The 24,015-nt window shown below is 34.1% G+C and overlaps 1 protein-coding gene across 2 annotated transcripts in view; it reads left to right on the top strand.

Annotated features, from left to right (window-relative positions):
• The window catches only part of ETNK1 (ethanolamine kinase 1), a 65,538-nt gene that overhangs the window by 31,511 nt on the left and 10,012 nt on the right, over positions 1-24,015 (top strand). For both annotated transcript variants that reach the window (XM_032347671.1, XM_032347670.1), the window contains exons 3-6: positions 6,188-6,328; positions 9,015-9,157; positions 18,284-18,367; positions 20,479-20,639. In XM_032347671.1, the coding sequence (XP_032203562.1) occupies positions 6,188-6,328; positions 9,015-9,157; positions 18,284-18,367; positions 20,479-20,639 (529 nt within the window). The remainder of the gene's footprint in view (positions 1-6,187; positions 6,329-9,014; positions 9,158-18,283; positions 18,368-20,478; positions 20,640-24,015) is intronic.

Genomic DNA, 24,015 nt, shown 5'->3' with positions numbered 1-24,015 from the left:
GGAGCAGGGAGTCCAGCATGGGGCTTGATCCCAGAATCCTGGGATCATGACTTGAGCCGAAGGCAGCTGCTTAACCAACTGAGTCACCAAGGTGCCTCTTGCTCTTAATTTTTTAAAAGCCTCCAAGAGTGGGGACAGTTAGTATTACTGGATATTTAAGAAAATTCTCTGAAGTGTTGAAATTTTTAAATGTTTTACTTTACTGATGGGATTTTGCTTTGATGGGATTTTAAAGTAGCATTTGCCTTGGATGTTAGTGCAGTGAAGCCTTATTTATTATTTTTTTAGGGGGGCAAGTTTTTTAAAATTTAGATTCAGTTAACTAACATATAATGTGTTACTGGTTTCTGAGGTAGAGGTCAGTGATACATCACTCATAAGTAGTACCCAGTGCTCTTTACATCATGTGCCCTCCTTAATGCCCATCACTCAGTGATCCAATCCCCCTTTCCCCCTCCTCCCCAGCAACCTTCAGTTTGTTTCCTATGATTAAGAATCTCTTATGGGGGCGCCTGGGTGGCTCAGCGGGTTAAAGCCTCTGCCTTCGGCCCAGGTCATGATCTCAGGGTCCTGGGATCGAGCCCCGCATTGGGCTGTGCTCAGTGCAGAGCCTGCTTCTCTCTCTCTCTGCCTGCCTCTCTGCCTACTTGTGTTCTCTGTCAAATAAATAAATAAAATCTTAAAAAAAAAAAAAAGAATCTCTTATGGTTTGTCTCACTCTTTGATTTCTTTTGTTTTCATTTTTCCTCTCTTTTCTTATGCTCCTTTTAAGTTATACATATGAGTGTGATCATGTAATTGTCTTTCTCTGTTGTCTTTCTCTGATTGACGTTTTTCGCTTAGCACAATACCCTACAGTTCCATTTACATTGTTGCAAATGGCAAGGTTTATTTATTTATTTATTTATTTATTTGGATGGCTGAGAAGTAGTCCATTGTATATATATGCCACATCTTCTTTATCCATTGATCTGTTGATGGGCATATGGGCTTTTTTCCATAGTTTGGCTGTTCTAGACATTGCTGGTATATAAACATTGGGATGCATGTGCTTCTTTGGGTCACTACATTTATATCTTTAGGGTAAATACCCAGTAGTGCAATTGCTCTGTTGTTAGGGTAGCTCTGTTTTTATCTTTTTGTGGAACCTCCATATGGTGTCCAGAGTGGCTGTGCCAGCTTGCATTCCCACCAACAGTGTAGGAGGGTTTCCCTTTCTTTGCATCCTTGCCAACACCTGTCTGTTTCCTGACTTGTTAATTTTAGTCATTCTGACTGGTGTGAGGTGGTATGTCATTGCGGTTTTGATTTGTGTTTCCCTGATGCCGAGTTGAGCACTTTTTCATGCGTCTGTTGGCCATTTGGATGTCTTCTTTACAGAAATGTGTGTTCATGTCTTCTGCCTATTTCTTGATTGGATTATTTGTTCTTCGGGTGTTGAGTTTGATAAATTCTTTATGGATTTTGGATACTGGCCATTTATCTGATATGTCATTTGCAAATACCTTCTCCTATTCTGTCACTTGTTGTTTTGTTTTGTTGACTATTTCCTTTGCTGTGCAAAAGCTTTACATCTTGATGAAGTCCCAATAGTTCATTTTTGCACTTGCTTCCCTTGTCTTTGGTAGTGTTCCTAGGAAAAAGTTGCTGCGGCCGAGGTCAAAGAGGTTGCTGCTTGTGTTCTCCTCAAGGATTTTGATGGATTCCTTTCTCACATTGAGGTCTTTCATCCATTTTGAATCTATTTTTGTGTGTGGTATAAGGAAATGGTTCAGTTTCATTCTTCTACATGTGGCTGTCCAGTTTTCCTGACACCATTTGTGGAAGAGACTATCTTTTTTCTGTTAGACATTCTTTCCTGCTTTGTCGAGCAGTAGTTGATCATAGAGTTGAGAGTTCATTTCTGAGTTCTCTGTTCTGTTCCATTGATTTATGTGTCTGTTTTTGGGCCAGTACCATGCTGTCTTGTTGATTATAGCTTTGTAATAAAGCTTGAAGTTCCAAATTGTGATGCCACCAACTTTGGTTTTCTTTTTCAACATTCCTCTAGCTATTCAGGGTCTGTTCTGGTTCCATACAAATTTTAGGATTATTTGTTCCATTTCTGTGGGGGAAAAAAAAAAAAGATGGTATTTTGATAGGGATTGTGTTGAATATGTAGATTGCTCCAGGTAGCGTAGACATTTTCACAATATTTGTTCTTCTAGTCCATGAGCATGGAATATTTTTCCATTTCTCTGTGTTCCTTGGTTTCTTTCATGAGTACACTGTAGTTTTCTGCGTACAGATCCTTTGCCTCTTTGTTTAGATTTAGTCCTAGGTATCTTATGGTTTTGGGTGCAATTGTAAATGGTATTGACTCCTTATTTCTTTTTCTTCTGTCTTTTTGTTGATTTATAGAAATGCAACTGATTTCTCTTTTTTTTTTTTTTTAAAGATACTTATTTATTTGACAGATCAAAAGTAGTCAGAGAGGCAGGCAGAGAGAGAGAGAGGAGGAAGCAGGCTCCCTGCTGAGCAGAGAGCCTGATGCGGGGCTTGATCCCAGGACCCTGAGACCATGACCTGAGCCGAAGGCAGAGGCTTTAACCCACTGAGCCACCCAGGCGCCCCATGCAACTGATTTCTAAAGATTTTATTTATTTATTTGACAGACAGAGACCACAAGTAGGCAGAGAGGCAGGCAGAGAGAGAGGGGGAAGCAGGCTTCCTGCTGAGCAGAGAGCCTGACTTCTATGCATTGATTTTATATCCTGCCTCTTTACTGAATTCCTGTATAAGTTCTAGCAGTTTTGGGGTGGAGTCTTTTGGGTTTTCTACGTAAAGTATCATATCATCTGCAAAGAGTGAGAGTGTGATGACTACTTTGCTGATTTGTGTGCCTTTTATTTTTTTTTTTGTCTGATTGCTAAGGCTAGCACTTCTAGTACAATGTTGAATAGCAGTGGTGATAGTAGTCATCTCTGCCATGTTCCTGAACTTAGGGGAATATCTCTCAGTTTTTCTCTATTGAGAATAATATTTGCTCTGGGTTTTTCTTAGATGGCTTTTTTTTGATATTGAGGTGTATACTCTCTATCCTTAGAGTGTGAAGAGTTTTAATCAAGAAAGGATGCTGTACTTTGTCAGGTGCTTTTTCTGCACTTTCTTGTCCTTTCTTTTATTAATGTAGTGTATCACATTGATTGATTTGTGGATATTGAACCAATCTTGCAGACCAGGAATAAATCCCATTCGCTCTGGTGAATATTCCTTTTAATGTACTGTTGGATCCTATTGGCTGGTATTTTGGTGAGAATTTTTGCATCCATGTTCATTAGCATGGGTCTGTAATTGGTCTGTAATTTTGTAATTCTCTGTAATTGGTCTGTAATTCTCCTTTTTGGTGGGGCCTTTGGTTTTGGGATCAAGGTAATGCTGGCTTCATAAAATGAGTTTGGAAGTGTTCCTTCCATTTCTATTTTTTGGAACAGTTTCAGAAAAATAGGTATTATTTCTTTAAATGTTTGGTAGAAATCCCCTGGGGAGCCATCTGGCCCTGGGCTCTTGTTTGTGGGGATTTTTGATTACTGCTTCAATTTCTTTGCTGGTTATGGGTCTGTTTAGGTTTTCTTTTTCTTCCTGGTTCAGTTTTGGTAGTTTATATGTCTCTAGGAATGCATCCATTTCTTCCAGATTGTCTAATTTGCTGGTGTATAGTTGCTCATAATATGTTTTTGTAATTGTTTGTATTTCTTTGGTGTTGGTTGTGATCGCTCCTCTTTCATTCATGATTTTATTACTTTGGGTCCTTCCTTTTTTCTTTCTGATAAGCCTGGCCAGGGGTTTATCAGTCTCACTAATTCTTTCAAAGAACCTCCTCCTAGTTTCATTGATGTCCTACTGTTGTTTTGGTTTCTGGTTCATTGACTTCTGCTCTGATCTTTATTATTTCTCTTTAACTGCTGGGTTTAGGCTTTAATTGCTATTCTTCAGTTCCTTTAGGTGTAGGGTTAGGTTCTGTGTTTGAGACCTTTCTTGTTTCTTGAGAAAGACTTGTATTGCTCTGTATTTTCCTCTTAGGATTGCATTTGCTGAAACCAAAAGAGTTTGAACAGTTGTGTTCTTATTTTCATTTGTTTCCATGAATTTTTAAAATTGTTCTTTCTTTAATTTTATGTTTGACCCATTCATTCTTTAGTAGGATGCTCTTAGCGTCCATGCATTTGAGTTCTTTCCAACTTCTCTCTTGTGATTTAGTTCCAGTTTCAAAGCATTGTGGTCTGAAAATATGCAGGGACCTAGACTTTTGGTACCGGTTGAGACCTGATTTATGACCCAGGTTGTAATCTGTTCTGGAGAATGTTCCATTTGCACTAGAGAAGAATGTGTATTCTGTTGCTTGGGAATGGAATGTTCTAAATATATTTGTGATGTCTGTCTGGGCCAGTGTGTCATTTAAAGCCCTTATTTCCTTGCTGATCTTTTGCTTAAATGATCTGTCCATTTCAATGAGGGTTTGGTGTTGAAGTCCCCTTCTATTATTGTATTATTGTCCATATGTTTCTTTGATTTTTTATTTATTGGCTTATATAATTGGCTGCTCCCATGTTAGGGGCATAAATATTTATAATTGTTAGATCTTTTTAATGGATAGACCCATTAAGTATGATACAGTGTCCTTCCTCGTCTCTTACAGTCTTTGGTTTAAAATCTAATTTGATATGAGGATTGCCACCCCAGCTTTCTTTGGATGTCTGTTAGCATGATAAATGTTTTTTCAACACCTCACTTTAAATCTGGAGCTGTCTTTGCATCTAAAATTAGTGTCTTGCAGACAGCATATCAGTGGGTCTTTGCTTTTCTTTTTAACCGACCTGACACCCTGTGTCTTGATTGTGGCATTTAGTCCATTTACATTCAGGGTAACTATTGAAAGATACTAATTTAATGCCATTGTATTGCCTATAAGGTGACTGTTACTGTATATTGTCTGTTCTTTTCTGGTCTATGTTACTTTTGGGCTTTCTCTCTGCTTAGAAGGATACCTTTCAATATTTCCTGTAGAGCTGGTTTGGTGATTGCAAATTCTTTTAGTTTCTGTTTTGTCCTGGAAGCTTTTTATCCCTCCTTCTATTTTCAGTGACAGCCTAACTGAAGAAAGTATTCTTAGCATATTTTTCTCATTTAGTACCCTGAATATATCATGCCAATTCTTTCTGGCTTGTCAGGTCCCTGTGCAGAGGTCTGCTGACAATCTAATGTTTCTACCCTTGTAGGTTACAGACCTCTTTTCCCAATGTGCTTTCAGGATTTTCTCTTTACTTTGAGATTTGTTAAGATTTCCTATTAGATGTTGGGGTGTTGACTTATTTTTATTGATTTTGAGGGGGTTCCCTGGGCTTCCTGGATTTTGATGCCTGTTTTCTTCCCCAAATTAGGGAAGTTCTCTGCCATAATTTGCTGCAGTATACCTTCTGCCCCCCTCTCTCTTTCTTCTTCTTGGATCCCAATTATTCAAATATTATTTCACCTATGATATCATTGATCTTTTATTCCCCCCTCGTGATCCACCTTATTTCTGTTTTGTGTGCTTATTCTTATGTTAATGTTTGCTGTTGCTGGTTCTACAGATACAAAGATAGCATGGATATATGTACATACAGCTTCAAATTATTTTATTGTTGAATAAAGAAGATTAATTCTGACATCATAGAATCTTAATGTTTGTTCAGGAAATTTGTCTTTAACACAGTTATAAGAATGAACTTCTGTAACCCATTTTTCTTCCCAGTTACCTTTTTACTTTAGTCCCCTTTGTCCTTTAATCTCATTGACGAGGCTCAAACTTTAAATGTATCTCAGATTAATGTCTAATATGGGCTTTGAAATTATTTGTAATTGTGTTTTGGTCCTAACCATTGTTTATGTAATCAGAATAGACCACCTACTTGCAGACATTCAACCTCTTTTGGACACAGTATTTATTCACTAAATTAATTGTAGGTGTTTCTTCCTACTAATGCTTTAAACATTTCCTTGCCTTGCCTTTGTGAGAGTTGACTTGACAAATTATTTTGACTCTTATATTAGGTAAAAATGCAATCATGTTATAAAATGAATGCACACTAAGTTAGTTTACTCATGAATAGACACGAACTCTATGATGCTTAACATTTTCTTTTTATGCTGCTTTGTTTTAAAACAGGCTAATAGCACGTCAGCTTGCTAAAATCCATGCTATCCATGCACACAATGGCTGGATTCCCAAATCTAATCTATGGCTAAAGATGGGAAAATATTTCTCTCTCATTCCCACAGGATTTGCAGATGAAGACCTTAATAAAAGGTAAATTTACTATTACATTTGAAATTGTTTTACCTTGTTTTGCTATGAAGTTTTCGAGAATGCTTACAGGTTTTTGTATATATAATCTGGTTAGGTTGCTGTCTTTGCATTTGATTAAGTTTGCACTGATTTCATTTGACTCTCAGGTGGCACTGCGTTAATATGACTGTCTACCTCAGCCAACTCAAAAACAAAACAGGACAACAACAACAAAACTCTACAAAAGCGTGGGATAGAGGTGGGGAGTGGGTAGAGGTGACCAGCCAAGAAACAAATATAGAACATTTATTTGGAAGTAAATACAGTGATTGCTATGAATGGTACTTTTTGCATAGAATGAGTTGGCCATGGAGCCCTTTTTATAAGAATTCTTTTTTTTCAAAGCTGTTTTAAATAGACCTAGAGATTTGCTTTGGGGCAGTATAGTAATATTAGAGAGTGAAAAAGTTTAGGTTGTCTTAGTTTACTGAGACTATTCAAGTCCTAGATTATGAGGTTGAAAATTCAATTACTGGAGTCCTACTCAGCTTTTGTAAATCTCACTCCCCAGGTTCCAAGTAAGGTAATTCATTATTTTTTATTAAAAAATTTATAAATTAGCATTTAGAATCTAAATTATATGAACATGTTTTTATAGTGTGATTATTATTGGTACAAAAATTAGGAATTCTGTTTTCTCCTTTATATCCAAAACATACTCCCAACTCTTGTATTGAGGAATTTTTCATTTTAAGAATAATAGAGACAGGCAGGACCTATAGAGTTTTTCTTATTTCTTACAATTCATAATTCTTTTTACTTCTTATAATTCATTGCTCTGTTGAGTTATTATTTCAGAGTTTAGTTTGATTCACTCAGTGAATATGTTTTTATTTGTAGGTAGTTTATCAAACTCTGAATTTGTTAGGAATAGTATACCCTTTTAAAACTGAGATAGGCAGACATCTGCAAATGTGTCAGTTGTGCTAGATACCCAGGAAGTGACAAAATTCTCTTTTGAAGTAACTATTTTATTGAAAAATTTAAAAATCATGAAGAAGTAGGTGACAGTAGTGAATGTATGGTTTTCTCAACTTTTTGAGATATATCAGTATAGTATTGTGTAGGTTAAGAGTACAAGACTGTGAACCAGACTGCCTAGGATGAAGCCGTAATTCTGCCACTGAATAGTTCTGCTGTGATGGGGCGCCTGGGTGGCTCAGTGGGTTAATAAAGCCTCTGCCTTTGGCTCAGGTCATGATTCCAGGTCCTGGGATCAAGCCCCGCATCAGGCTCTCTGCTCAGCAGGGAGCCTGCTTACCCCTCTGTCTCTGCCTGCCTCTCTGCCTACTTGTGATCTCTGTCTGTCAAATAAATTAATAAAATCTTTTAAAAAAGAAAATAGTTCTGCTGTGTTATCTTAGGCAAAATTCAAATGGAAATAATAAGAGTAGTATATTTACCTTTTAGAGTTTTTATGAGGGTTAATTGAGTTAGTATATACAACATAGTAGAACAGCATGCAAAAAGCATCCTGCCCTAATAGATAATCTAAAACTAAAAGTTTAAAAACAATTAAAACATTAAAAAATCTGTTCACATTCTGTTCCTTTTTGTTTGTATATGATTGTAATTATCATGTTCAGTCCTTTCAGTTCTGTTACTTCTAGTCAACTCTGTACCTTTCAGATAGATTTCTTGAACCATTGCACCATCTTGAAAAAAGTATATAAGGGTTATTTTTGGTAGCTGTATGTAAAGAAGAATACAGTAGTGGAATAATAACAGGCAGCAACCACCTCAATAGGCAAATTCATTAAAGTTAAGTTCACTGATAGAGAATCTTTATTATATTGTAAAATGGAAAAGGCTGCAATTTGAGAGACTGTTGAGAATGAAGAAAACAGTGCTAAAGGGAGAGAAAGAATAAATTAACAGCAATTTTTAAAGCCAGATGGTGCTATTGAGGAATGAGTGGTAGCACCATATTTTTGTTTCATTTTACTTTTATCAAATGAATATACATGTGGTGTAATGAAGAGTTCAGAAGACCGAAGAATTAAAAAGCCATGATTTCCAGTCCTGTTTGCCACTCTACCTACCATACTTCCCAGGCTCACTATTCTGAGACAGTTTCTATAATAGATCATGGAGTATTCTATGATATGATTATCATAGATAATGTCTATGATTGTCATAGAATTGATAAGGTTTATCAATAGTAGTTGTCTGTTGACTGTGATAGGTAAATTTAGCTGATTTGTACTGCATTCACCCTTCAAAGCTTGAAATAGATGTTTTAGTTCTTTAATAAACTGTCTTGTAGCTTTAAATAATATACTTAAACTTCTTTTTATTGAACTTTTTTTGTCTTGGAGACAAATGTAAAACATTTAGAATAGTGCTTACTAAATGTTATCTATTAAGTATATATATTACTTTTCTCCTCCAATTTTGTAATAACAGATTTTTTACTTTACTGCCCTGCATTTTAACTTGCTTAGTTTGTTTTATTCGTATTAAGTTCATTAAGTAAAGATTTTCCTTTATTCCAGCTTTTGTAATAATTGGCTTGGTTTAATTCAGGAGTCTATGTAATTGAATGGAAAGAATTCATTAAAAATAGATGTTAGTCTTTAAACGTGAAAAAAGTCATTAATATAAGCAATATATAACTTTTTTTTTTTTTTTTTTTTTTAACTAAAAGGTTTTTAAGTGATATCCCAAGCTCTCAGATTCTTCAGGAAGAAATGACTTGGATGAAGGAGATTCTTTCCAACCTGGGCTCACCTGTTGTGCTTTGCCATAATGACCTATTGTGTAAGAATATAATCTACAATGAGAAACAAGGTAGGTATCTGACCTTAGCAGTAAGTAAAGTTGATTTCTTTGATGTTCTTAATGGTCCTTTGATCTTTATACTGCTAAATTTAATTCAGATGTAAGGATTAAAAACATGAAGTCTAAAAGATTTTCTTTTAGGTTGTAAAGTCATGGTAACTGTTAAATTAGGAATATATATTCTCTATATATTTGTATAAATTGTTTCTTAGAAAATTTGTGGTTCTTGTTAAGAGTTTTAAATGAAAAATGATGAAATGACTTTGTTTTTAAATTTAACTGTGAAACCTATTTGGTAATTCGTGGTTTGAAAATGTACCTGCTTGTAATGGGGGTTATTGAAAAACCAACTGACATTGCACTGCTCTTAATAAATACAGAATTTTCTCAGTATTGGGAAGGACAACAGTATTAGAAGCAAATATGTCTCCAGATTTTCTATTACCTGTTGATTCTGATTTGTTAGATATTTTGATGCTAAGGAGAGAGCCACATATGGAGGAAATGTTATTTGTACTTATTGAAATTTATATCTGTTAAAGAAGTAATCAAGAAGCTTTGGAAATAGTTTTAGTAATTTTGAGATACAGATAGTGATAGTTTTTGGTGAAATGTTTTCTGTGATTGTTCATATCTTGTTGTATTCAAATTCTCTGTTTCCGTATTTAAGAGACACTGGTTGTATTATATTATTGGATAAAGTGGTTTGAGGTTTGGTTGCTAAAATGTAGATGCCCCTTCAATGCTGAATTGAAATTTGAAAATACAGTTTTGGTTGAAGGATTATTAGTATTAATTCAAAAAGTCTGAAACTGTGAAACTTGCATTTTAAAGGAAACCAGTTTTGAGAATAGGCATTATAGTTGGAAGACTATTTTCATTCAAAATTGTGCTTTTGTAAGGATACTAAAGTCAAACAGTTTGATTAAGTGGTCATAATACTATGAAATTACTATTGTGACCATTCTTAATAGATTTTAAGTTGTTACTGTTCTAATGCAAAGGTGGCTTATATTTATAACTAACTTTAACTTGAAGAAATCAACCAAAGAGCACTGTCAAGGATGGTAGATTGAAGCACCTATTCTTAAAAATATGTTTGAATACATTTTATATTTTAGTGTGGATTAGAGATTCTATTTTTTAAAAATACATTGAGCTGACATCTTTATTTTGAATGTTGTGAAGTCTTTGTATGGAAACTTAAAAAAAAAAAAATCTTCCGGTGTACCCTAAACCATGGTGTACTTGACAGTGTTCTTTATTATTTATTGTCCATAAATTATATATAATTGTTATGTATAGAATATGTTATATACTAGTAACCAAATCTCAATGCCATTTGTGAGACAGAGAAAGGTATTAGTTATACATTAAAACGATGTATTAGCTTTTAAGCTCAGTGCAAGACCAAATAACACATCCTATATAATGGAATTTCAAGTGAGGGACTTCATCTTGTTGAAGTGGACACTCAGCTTTATTTTTAACTGCAAGTTAATCAAAGAGAATCTGTTATTTCCTTTGGAATATATTTTAACTTTTCATATTTTTATTTTATAAGTTTCTTTTGCATATTCATTTCACAGAGCAAACTTATTTATAAAACTAAAATATAAGGGACCAAAAAAATCAGATTACTTTGTCTTAGGTATTAAAAAAATGCATTTTTACTTTCAATCAGTTGCCTATCTAAACTATTGATCAGTGATATGAAAAGTTCTCATATTTTCAGACAGAATCTTTCTGTTTCAGTTTGACGCTAAGATTTTAAGATTGTCATTTGCTTATTTTACCAGGAGTTACCTAAATCATATTTTTGTGCCTAATTTTTCTTCCCTACACAGAAGAATGAATTTCACAGTTCAACAAATGTAACTATTTTGTGTATTTTTTTTTAGAGTTTTCCTTTCTTCAAGAGTCTATTGTGTACCATTTGTTTCTTCTTGTCTTTGTGGTTATATTTGTGTGTTAGTTATGGATATGTTTCTGTTATTTTTCCTTACCAGTGGTTTTATAGTGTCTTTTAGGAAGGCAAGTTTGGACTTTATGGCATCCATTAAAAAAAAGAATCAATTGCTATGTGATTAGTTGATACATAGCATTAAGAAAATACAGTTGGAATGTTCAAGTAGAATCTAAAACTCATGAGAGTGTGGCAGAAGCTTTGTTCCGTGTATTATTATGTGTTTCAAATTAGGAGCTAATTGTTTAAAATAATAAAACTATGACATATTTGCCTTTAGTTATAAGGAGAAGATAGCATTCCTTGTGCTTAAGAAATTATAAACTCTATAAATTTAGTTATTAATGAACAAAGTTTAGACTATAGATTTAGTACTTACAGCTGCAGTCTCAACGAGGTTAATTATAATTAGAACTAGGAACCGCAAAAATTCTTTACCTTAACTGGTTAACTTGTTACAGTATCTATAAGCTAAGGGTGAAGTGTTTTGAGATTAAAATAATTTTTACGTTGAATAAGTAAGTTGCATATTATATTCACAGATGTGTTTAATTTGTTATCACTTGTTAAGTCATTCATGTGGTTTGAGTTCAGCACTTCACTATTTTGTACCCACTTGAATTAAAAATATATAAATATAATAAGATGAAAGCCGAGAGATGGGCTTTTTAACATCATCAAGCTCAGTATCTCTCTGTAGTATGTTTCAGACCCTTCATTTCTCAGAAGTGCAGATTTTAGTTAAACTTCATGAATTCATACTGGATCAACTTGTAGTCTCCACTGTAACTTTCAACCATAATAACTTAGATTTTTTATATTGTCACCAGATTAAACATTTCTAAGTAACTCTTAAAAGCAGATGTCTTAGAGCTTAGTTACAATTAAGAGAAGTTGGAAAGAATGTAGATGTTGGAACTGGTGCACTTAGGTTCACATTCTTGCTCAATCACATACAGAACTAGGTGATACTAGACAAATTATTATTTTTTTTGTAAGATGTTATTGTTATCTCTTACACCTGATGTGGGGCTTGGATTTAGAACTGCGAGGTCTAGCATGCTACATGCTTCACTGATTGAGCCAGCCAGGCACCTGCTTTGTATCTCTTTATTAAGTGCTTATATTTGATTCTTGACTTTCTGCACCAGAATCACCCAAGGTAGTTGGAAAAAATGGAGGTTTCTGGATTCCATCTAAGAACAAGAATTTCTATAGATGGTTTTAGGAATCTGCATATTTAACAGGTTTCCATGCAGTTTTTATACTTTTTAATAATTTAGAACTTTTAATTTGCTTTATTTCTAATTTAGAGGTAATACCTACTTAAAATGGTTGCTGACAAAATTTTAGATCATGTATATAAAGTATGTAGCATTGGAGTAGGTACTTGGTAGCTCACAGCTGCTGTTATTATAATAGGGGTTGGCAAACTTTTTCTCTAAGGTGAAGATAGTACATATTTTAGTCTTTGTGTACCATATTACAGCCTCTTTTGAAACTGTTCAACTCCATTGTAGCACAAACACAGCCACAGATAATACATTAATAAATGCATGTGACTGTGTTCTACACTATTTACAAAACCACACAGTGGGCTGGGTTTAGCCTGAGCGTACATAGTTTGCCAACCTCTTTATTATGTTTATAGGATGCATTTTACAAAATGTACTTGATTCTGAAAAAGTGAAAATAGTTAAAAGCCAGTGGTTGACTGTGTCTCATAACTAGGGCAATTATGGCTTACAGGTATGAGATGACAATTCAGTTTGTCTTCAAGTGCAGCTTCCAGATTTTATCTTAAGTCTAACTTGAGTGACTAAAGTTTAAATATGTATATATGTTTGTGTGTATGAATGTGTAAGTACATATTTATACACACACACATACACAAAGACTGTGAGCACCTGCAGTTTATATAGGCTTCTGCACCTGTGAATGTTACAGGAGATGGTAGGCATCACAGGAAGAAATACTGCCTCTACCTGTTCTCACCATGTCAGTTGACAGGACACAGGAATGTGGGAGAAGAGTGAGCTTCCTTTCTGAAGGTGATGGTAGCTGTCAAGATTTTTGAAAAGTTAGTGCCAGGAATTAGGTGGTTGGTAAACAACGGCCCATTCCTTGCCTTCAGTGAAATGACATCTTAAAAAGGTAAGGAAAGAATACTTAATGATATGATGATAGAATTTATTACATAGTAAGAGAACCGGAAGCAGTGTTCTTGCTTCCAGAACTGTCAGTCATGTTTTAAATTAATCATTATTTTTAAAAAGAATTTATTAAGTAGAATGAATTGTAGTATTGCTTATAGACTGACTTCAATTCTAATATTTTAATTTCAACTTAGACTAACTGACTTCAATTCTAATATTTTAATTTCAACTAACCCTTTTAACTGCTGCCATGTTAGAAGTTAATTGCTAAAGCTTTTGAGTATGTTTTCTCATGTCTTGGTGCTCTGTCTGAATGTTTATTGGTAGCTGTTTCATTTCTCTCCCTCTCCTCATTTCTTCATTAAAAGGTCATATAAAGATCTAATACGGAAATTTAAATTTTAGTAATGGTAGTCATTGATTTTTTTTCTCTCACTATCAATGAAATACAAGATGCTGATTTACAGCTATTTTAAAGAAATATACATGAGTGGAAGAAAAAGAAAGCTTTTTCTGGGAATTATAATGTAAATCAGGTTTTTCTTTAGAGTTTACACATTTACACATTATAAATAAAAAATGTGTGAGGCACCATTCTCAGTCACTTGATTGGCTCTAAATCTTCCCACTCTAGTTAGTATTCATGAAAGATATTGTGGTTTGCTTGTCTCATTGATACTTTAATGACAGGTTTTTTGTTGTTGGTTTTGTTTTTAAATTTAAGTAAATACAAATTTATTTTTGTATTTGGTAACCTGTACTTTCCAAGGTGAAGTTTTTATGAAGGATAGTCTTAACCTTGTTTAACGTGTATTCTGGTTACTGTTTACCATCAAATAAAATACCCTTAAAATCAAGTTATCGAAAGCTTAAATGGACTATAAAAACCTGAACTATAAAGGAAGAGCTGCCTAAAATAGTTACTAGCTCAGTGTTCTTTCATTCATTCATCCCACTATATGTCCAAGCATATACGTGGATAAGAATGTCAGAAATGCCATACTTTGTTCTTAGTGTTTAATGCTTATTCCTTCTTAATGCTTATTCCTTCTTTGCCACTACCCATTTAAATATGTGTGTTATGATTGTGTCTAGCATTCTGTGCAAAACCCTCCATTTATAAGCATTTAAATACTTACTGTCTGCTAGAGATTACTGTGTGGACTGCATGATGAACAATGAAAGGGACCTAGTGTCCTTCCAGGAAGCCATATTCCATGTAGTGGAGGAGTCAGATCATGAAACAGATATTTATGTTCAGAATGATGAGCATTGTGGTGAAGGTATACACAGGTACTACTGGACCACCAGAGTGAGGGAAGGGAAAGTTTCTCAGAGCAGAATATTCCCTTTCTTTGTATGAGGGAAAAAGCATTTTGCTAACAGTACTGTAATTGGTTATTTTTTCTCTTTGTTCTCTTTCTGCCTTACCTAACACTGCAGAGTAAGTAGAGTGAGTCGAAAAGGTTTTCAAGTTCTCATATTGGTTATTTTAGTTTTTATTTTTATCCCTTTCTCCTTAACAAAATAAGGGAATCCAAACAAATGTAGCATGTGAATTTTATAGCCTTAATTAATAAATTAATGTTGGGGGTTTTGAAGTACTTTAAAAATTGGCTGTTTTCAGCTGTACTAAGATTTGAACAACTAAACTCAGTAATGTGTGGATTTCATTTCTGTGAAGATACACAGGAAATAAAGTAATGAAAAGAAAAATGTAGCTTTTGAAAAATTGGGATATAATGTTATTCTTTAATCTTACGATTTACCCATTATGTGCATTCAGTGTGCTAATTATATAAATATAAATAATACATAGTCTTAACCCTTAAAGCAATGCTTCTTTACTTTTTTAGAGGTCAGGGATCCCTTGAGTTATCTAGAAATTTGAGAAGGCCCTCAGAAAATGAACATACATATAAAATTTTGTAAAAAAAAATTTAGGGAGTCTCATTTTTTTCCATCCTTGAAACCTCAATTAAAAATTCATGTCTTAAAGAATTTAACAAGGTAGTTGTCTCATATGAGCAATTAATTATTAATGGTGATGTAGATGTTCCTTTAAACAATTGGAAATTTAAGAAATCAGAAGTTAAATTTATGCAAGGAAAAAAGTTTTCTGTTAGTAGGAAACCATTTTCCAGTAATTTGATTTTTCTGGCACCCAAAATAAGTGAAGTAGGCCTCTTTAATTTTATTTTGTTGCAGAAGATTAAATTTAAGGTTGAGTTCCACTTTGTTTGCAATAGTTTGAAAAAAGAATAGTTAATACAGATTTTTTTAAAAAACAATTTTCCTTTTAAGCTTTGTGTCTTGTAAAATGTGAGTTTGCCAAATTTTCTTCATCTGCTACAGATTAGGTATGCCATTGTTGCTGCCATGTGGCGGCGCACCCCGTGCTTCTTAAACGCACTGACTGGAGGTTTATCGCATCACTTGTTCACATGCACGGAGCCTGGTAACAGCCTCATCTGTATCTTGTTAGCTTCATTTTCTTATTTTTTAAATTTCATTATTTATAAACTCAACATTGCATTTAAAAATAAAGGCTAGTTTTAATGAATTAATGCTACTACAAAAAGTCATTGCTAAAATTTTCATACTGAAACAGATTTTTAGCTTTTGTTAAAATGATCTATGCTTTATTTAAATTGTATTTACAAGCAGGCATTTTTACCTGCCATTTTAACTGTATTTGCCAAACTCTAAATATAATTTTGAAAATTGAAATTGAAGCTTCTCTTTATGTGGCAAAAGTAAGCTTCAGGACTGGGCTGTGTATTTTTATTGGCATGTAACAGTTAATATGAGCTCTACAAGAATTTGTGTTTAAAGAGTTAAAGCAATCAACAGCTGCAATTTAAAAAAACCTGTGTATTAAAACTGTTTGGTTGGCTCAGCTGTGCAACCTGTTGAATCTTCTTGAATCCTGATTTCTTAAGGCTGGCTGGATAGGTATATCCCAGATCACTGTTTATTATTAGTCTCTTATCTATTGACAATTTTGTTTAGGAAATTCATAATCTTTTTAAACTGTCATTTTTTTCCTTCTGAAAGTAATGTTTATTGTAAGTAGTTTAAAATACAAGGGAAAAAAGGTCACTTGTCTCTCACCTGTAAAGAAACCAGTTGAAACGTATTGTTTTGGTTAATTTCCATTCATCTTTTCCCCCCTATGCATTATGTGTTCTTTTCTCTCTCTCCAGGCATAATATTTTAATAATTTGGATCACTGTGTTTACTCTTTTGTATCTTTTTTTCATATAACATTTGTAATTTTCCTGGTCACCAAATAATTTTTGAAAATGAAACTTTTATCACTTCTCGGCCTTTTGGCTAAGATTAAGTTTGAAAATGAAACTTTTTTTCATGGGTGCAGAGTATTTAATCACGATGGTGGTCTTCACCCTCTTATTCCCAGTGGTATCTAGAACAAACTCTAAAACATGTTCTCACTTCTATTCTGCAATTTAGTAAAGTGAGTTGGTTAACTTTAAGACTTTCTGTGGGATAGTTTTTCGAATTCAAGACTATAATACTTGTGATGGTTGAATAGCAGTGATTTATTATAGTCACCAACATTTTAAAACTTTATATTTATTTTGTCAGTGTGTAGATTTTGATAACGGTTTTGATACTCTGGAGATGCTCACTTAATTTACTCTAGACTTGACTGTTATTTATACAAATTCAGAATTACATACTAATGCAATTACATTAAAAACTTTTTTGCTTATGTAAAATACTCCATTTGCCATGATATTTTTGTGTTATGTAATTCTCTTTTTCTGAGTTTGGATATGATCAACATATACCCCTAAATTAAACATATATATCTGTATCAAGATGATATAGTTCAAGAGTTCTTTTATTTAGGAAATGCCATTTCGTGCAGACCAGGAGTTTGTTTCATTCCTTTAGTTTGATATTTAAAAGACAGTGTAACTAGGCATTTGCTACGCATTTTCTCAATATAAGCTGCTTAGAAACTGTTCTTACAGCCATCTCTGTTCGTGTATCCATTTTAACTGTATGACCCTGTAAGCCTTTGAGTTTGTGATGCCTGGTGTTGACAGTGACCCATTTTTATTTTTATTTTTTTAACGTCTCTAACTTTCTCTCTCTCTCTCTCAAACTTTTTCTCTTATCTCTCTTTAAGAAGGACCTACATCTTTGTTGAGACAAACCCTCTATAATACTTAGTACTCAAAAATGAATGTTCCTGAGCAGGAGTCTGTCTCTTGGGCTGGTGGAACAGGATTGTCTTTGGAGAAATATAATGAAATATGCATATATATTTAGCATTAATTTAGAATAGGAATCTAGCTTATGTAAAAATTTCTCAAATTAAAAAAAGTTTATTATAAATGACTGTACCTTTGTTTTTTTTAAAAGATAAAACAACCACCTTAATGCTGCTCAGGTATGCTATTAGAAATCTTATTTACGTAGCATTGCAGGAAAATCAGAATTTATAGCAACTAATTTCTTAAATTAGGTATATTGTTAAGTTTGTAATCAAGTATGATAGTGTAATTGCAGGGTTCACAGAATTTAAGTCTTTTAAAGTTTATATTTGATTTATATATGTAAAGTAGCTTGTCAGTTTACTTTCAGAGTATCATACTTTGTTAAAATTGCGATAGCTTATTAACAGTTTTCAAAGATTAACTGTTCATTTCTAATTAAACTTGAATTTTTAAGTGACTGATGCCCCCTTGTGGTGAAAGAGATATTTTGGTTTTGTTTGAATTTGGAGAATGATTATTTTGACTTTTCTTTAATATAGTGGACATTAATGTTCACAGAGAAGCTGTTGACAATATATAATTTGAATTTTGTAAAGCTCATTGCCATAAAATTCACAGCCTTACCCTGTATTGTCTCAGAAGTGCATGTAACCAAGCACATACAATGAGACAAAATTTTGGAAGCTGTTTAATTACAAATAGCATAGGGATTTTCTCATCTTATATATGATTTCTTATGTCTTTGTTTTTGTGTCTCACATAGGTGATGTACAGTTCATTGATTATGAATATTCTGGATACAACTACTTGGCATATGATATCGGAAATCATTTCAATGAATTTGCAGGTAAAATCCAAGCTTAACTAGTGGAGCAACATATATAACTTTGAAATGATACCTTTAGAATTGTTTTTTTGGTTTGAAGTTTTTCCTTAGAGAAGTTCACCTGGGAGTAGGAACAATATTTTTTAACCTTTTTCTGACCTTGTTCTTTGTTTTTCTTTATTATTGGGGGAAGGAGAAGAGATGACTCTTTCCTTAATTCCTTAAGGAAAATAAGAAAAGAAATAATACTTGTGGCTTAGAGTAAGACCTGATGTAGTATAAGGTGCTTCATAAATCTCATCTGGTTTTTTCCTTCACATTCCTGTAAGTTGGGTTATTCCCAGTTTACAAATGGAGAAAGTAATTTACCAAGATCACAGTAAAATACAGAGAACTAGGAATTAAAATTACAAAATTATTTCAAAGACTTTGTTATTTTCATGGTATACCTGAACTTTAGGAATAAGAAGCTCAATAATTTTTTTTTTTTTTTTGTCTTTGGCTATGAATAATTGTAAAGCTTTCCATTTTACCCCTGAAAATTAGTCTTTTATCACTCTCAAGTATAGAAGTTTCAGGTTTATTTTAAAGAGAATTAATTTAAAATACATTTTATGAGTATATTTGGAAACACACAAAATGTTCTAAAACTAAAGATTAGGAAATTCTCCTATATGGTTTATACTTAGTAGGAACTTTTCATTGCTGAATTTGTATTTGTATATATTCATGCATTTCTATATTTTCATATACTTTAAGTTATGACTAGGAAAAAATTAGAAGGGGTTTTAATTTACATGTTTTCAGTTATTTCCCTATACCAAACTTTTCATATACATGCTAATATCCCCACACATGTGCTGTATATATTTTCACATATCTGTAGGGAGGGAGAGAGCTGTGTGTATATGAGATGACTAGGAAAAAATTGGACACGTTTTCAGTTATTTCCCTATACCAGACTTTTCATACGCATGCTAATATCTCCACTCATGTGCTGTATATATTTTCATGTATCTGTAGGGAGGGAAGAGAGCTGTGCGTGTATGAGATACCACCATATCCTTGTTAGTATGATGGGTAGTCACTGCTGTGGATCTGAAAGAGGAAACTACGGTGATCCTAGTATGATTTTCTGTAGGAAAAAAATCAAGCTAAAGCTTTCAAGTTAGGTAGAATTTGAGATGTGCAGGTAGAACAAAAGGAAGGCACTGCAGGAAGGAGGAAGAAAATGTCAGGGTGAATGTGCCTGCTTGTAGGATATAAACTCATGAAGGAGAATTTAGGGGTTGGGTTATAAGACCAAGTAAGTAAAGTTTCGATCAACTTATGAAGAACGTTGAGTGTTAGGCAAAATACTATGAACTTTATTTTTTAAGTTAGCATTTTTCAAACTGCATATCTTTTTTTTTTTTTTTTAAGATTTTATTCATTTATTTGACAGAGAGAGATCACAAGTAGGCAGAGAGGCAGGCAGAGAGAGAGAGAGAGGAGGAAGCAGGCTCCCTGCTGAGCAGAGGGCCCGATGCGGGACTCGATCCCAGGACCCTGAGATCATGACCTGAGCCAGAGGCAGTAGCTTAACCCACTGAGTCACCCAGGTGCTCCTCAAACTGCACATCTTAAAACCAAATTTGTGGGGTAATTATTTTAAAGCAGGGAATGGAGAAGGAAAGAATTAGAAAATATCAGAGTTGAAGGTATAGTTAGGGTACATATTTTTTGTAGAACTTAATGGTAAGGGAGTGTATCAAGTTTCAATATAAAATGTATTTCTTACTCTGTGAGTAATGGTAAAAATGTTTTTAGAGCTGCAGTTCTAGGAAATGCTCTAAATATTATTAGTGTGCAAAAGAATTTCCTGAATTGCTTCTTAAAATGAAGATTTGGGGCTTCTGTGGGTGGTTGAAGGTTTCACACTTTAAGGAGAAATTGAAGCAGTAAGAATTGATTATGATGATGAAATGTATTGTGCGTTAGAATTTAAGTTGGAATACGTTATGATTTTTTGGTTTATTATTTTAGTAAATGTGATTAACATCTAGTTATTTTAGGATTCCTTTAGGGATTATTAAAGTATATAAGAGATAATGTGTTTTTAAAATCTTTAGTCTACTTTTTTTCCATTTCAGGTGTGAGTGATGTAGACTATAGTCTCTATCCAGACAGACAACTACAGGGCCAGTGGCTGCGTTCTTACCTTGAAGCATACAAAGAATTTAAGGGCTTTGGGACTGAAGTTACTGAAAAGGAGGTGGAAGTACTCTTCATTCAGGTCAATCAGTTTGCATTGGTAAGTTTAAATATAAACAATGAGAGATTTTTTTTTTTTTTTGCTAAGATTCTTAATACACTTTTAAAAAGCTTTTAAATTAATTTTCATCATCTTCTAAAAGTTTCCCTTTTTGAGTTCTGAACATTTTTGTTCAAATAAGGACAAAACACTATTGTTGGGGCGATTGGGTGGCTCAGTTCGGCTCAGGTAATGATCCCAGGGTCCTGGGATTGAGCCCTGCATCCAGCTCTCTGCTCAGCGGGAGCCTGCTTCCTTCTCTCTCTCCCCGCCTGCCTCTCTGCCTCCTTGTGATCTCTGTCTGTCAAATAAACAAATAAAATCTTAAAAACAAAACAAAACACTATTGTTTATAGTTCTCTGTTGTAATGCTTTTGAGGACAGAGATTTTGTTTCATTCACTGATGTATCCCTAACCTCTAGAATAATAGTGCATATCCACATGGTAAGTGCCCAATAATTATTTAATGAATTGATTCTAGTAGGAGTTAAGGTTAATTGTGAAACAGTTCTTTATATTATATCTATTCTCTTTATGTTACAAAAAGCATATAATCAAAAACAGATTTATGGGAAATGAGATTTTCCACAGTATGTTTAATCATCACATCTTTAGATCTTTAAAGTAGATTGGAAGAGCCAGTAGAATTATGGTTTCATAACGTAACCGGTATTTTGTCTTCATTTTCTTTTGATGAGCAGTTATTTCTAGACCTACTTCTCTGTACTCTCAAGCACATTTATTTTTTAAATAATAGTTCATTTAAATCACCTTTGGAGATTGATGTGATGAATTAGAATGAGCTTTCAGCTAAGGTGTTACACAAGTGAATACTAGATTGAAGATATTTTAATTATTTATTTTTAGTTTTAATATAATTTGGTACAGTTGACATGGGGAATATTTGCTGTATTGTCTTTACAAATAGACTCTGTTGATGGCTCATGGGTTACTGTTTGCATTGTCTTAAGAGCGGCATTTTCCCAGAGCCATTCAGAATACATCTCAGGTAAGAGGGTGTGCTGACACTTGACTCATCTTCTGTTCTGGGATCTACTTTCAGTAGAACTGTTGACTAAATTAATGGCATGCTCTCCAGCTGGTACTAGGATGCCTGCTGCTTCTATATATTCTATTTAAGGATGATCTTAAAGCAGGGAATGTAAGGTTTTTATTCTCACAAGGTCATTTAATGAACTTGAGAATCCCTGTAATAGTTCTGTTTAGCCAATTTCTGTATTAACAGGAGGAATATTATTGTTGCTATAATTTACATTTTTTTAATGTACCCATTAACATAAATTGTTTCTAATGCATTAGTTTATTAATTTCCACAAAAAGTCCACATAGCTTATAAATTCTTAGTCAAACAGAACCACTGCTGACTATTAAGAGAGCTAACTGGGGTTCCCTTATAAACTTTTGATGATAAAAATTTAGTAGCTTTGGGGGCGTCTGGGTGACTCAGTGGGTTAAAGCCTCTGCTTTCGGCTCAGGTCATGATCCAGGGTCCTGGGATCGAGCCCTGCATCGGGCTCTCTGCAGAGCAGAAAGCCTGCTTCCTCCTCTCTCTGCCTGTCTGCCTCTCTTGCCTACTTGTAATCTCTGTCTGTCAAACAAATAAATAAAATCTTTAAAAAAAAAATTTAGGGGCGCCTGGGTGGCTCAGTGGGTTAAGCCGCTGCCTTCGGCTCAGGTCATGATCTCAGGGTCCTGGGATCGAGTCCCGCATCGGGCTCTCTGCTCGGCAGGGAGCCTGCTTCCCTCTCTCTCTCTCTCTCTCTGCCTGCCTCTCCATCTACTTGTGATTTCTCTCTGTCAAATAAATAAATAAAATCTTTAAAAAAAAAAAAATTAGTAGCATTGGGTACTGTAGTTGTTAAATATACATGGTATTGAAAAATAATTACTTCTGGTTTGATTATCAAGTTTTTTATACATATCCATTAATCAGATATCTACTAATTATTATTACTTTGGTTCATATATATTTGAGGCTTAAAAGAAGAAGAAAACAGTGCATCTCTTCAATGTATTAATAATTTGGAAGGGCAAATAATTTGTACAAAATACTTCTTTTTGGGTAACATTTAACACCCATCGCTATTTGAAATTCTTAGCAGATTAGAATTCGAAGGAAATTTATTTAACTTGATTAAAAAAAAACCAGTATTTAACCTGATTTTTTAAAAAAGAAAGGGCGCCTGGGTGGTTCCGTGGGTTAAGCCTCTGCCTTCGGCTCAGTTCATGAACTCAGGGTCCTGGAATCGAGGCCCGCATCAGGCTCTCTGCTCAGCAGGGAGCTGCTTCCCCTCTCTGTCTCTGCCTGCCTCTCTGCCTACTTGTGGCCTCTCTCTCTGTCAAATAAATAAATAAAATCTTTAAAAAAAAAAAAAAAAGAATGTATGAAATGTACAGCAAACATTCATGAAACGTCACATGTTCAGTAGAAGATCTTACAGAAAAAGAATTAGAGGGTTGTTAATGAGATACAAAACTTTAATACTTTTTAAATAATACTTCTCATTTAGCATGTCAATTTACACAATCTTTAGTTTTATATAATCATTATATAGTAAGTGTATTATGCTCTGAGATTCTCATACCATTTTCCAGTTTTTCCTCATTAAGAAACCATTGAGAACCAGTTCTGAAGCCAACTTTGGTTTGAGTTCCTCTTCTAGTTTAAATTGTGCTGGAGTCCTCTCTCTTTTGAGGTGCGTTACTTTCTTGTGTCAGGGGCTCTTTTGCCATCTTCAGAATAGAAACAATATAGCAGAATTTAGATGAATGCTCACATTTGGCTTCATCAGCACCTCTTATTGAGATTACTAATTCTCCTGAGATTTGATGTATCTGCCTTTCTTTTTTTTTTTTTCTTCAAAGATTTTATTTATTTATTTGACAGAGAGAAATCACAAGTAGACGGAAAGGCAGGCAGAGAGAGAGAGGGAAGCAGGCTCCCCGCTGAGCAGAGAGCCCGATGCGGGACTCGATCCCAGGACCCTGAGATCATGACCTGAGCCGAAGGCAGCGGCTTAACCCACTGAGCCACCCAGGCGCCCCGTATCTGCCTTTCTTTTTCAAGATTGTTTTTATAGGTTTTTTTTGTTTTTTAAGCTAGCCAGTTTATGTAATTCTCTTACCAACTCTTAATTTCATCCCATAATCATTTAGTAAATGTCTGTCACATTCTCAGGTGTTTGAATGAGTAAATAATTGGGAAGGTAGGGGGAAGTAAAAGCAAACCCTCAATCTTTTTTTTTTTTTTTTTCATCTTTTATGCATTCCTCCTCATACCACTGCTGTCTTGTCTTCTCCCATCATTATTTAAAAAAAAAAAAAGTTCATGTCAGGGTTGCCAGTTAATGACAT

This window comes from Mustela erminea, chromosome 6 (genome assembly GCF_009829155.1).
Source record: "Mustela erminea isolate mMusErm1 chromosome 6, mMusErm1.Pri, whole genome shotgun sequence".
NCBI classification, from domain to species: Eukaryota; Metazoa; Chordata; class Mammalia; order Carnivora; family Mustelidae; genus Mustela; species Mustela erminea.
The sequence above is the reverse complement of the archived record's forward strand: the minus strand, read 5'-3'. Positions and strand labels throughout refer to the sequence as shown.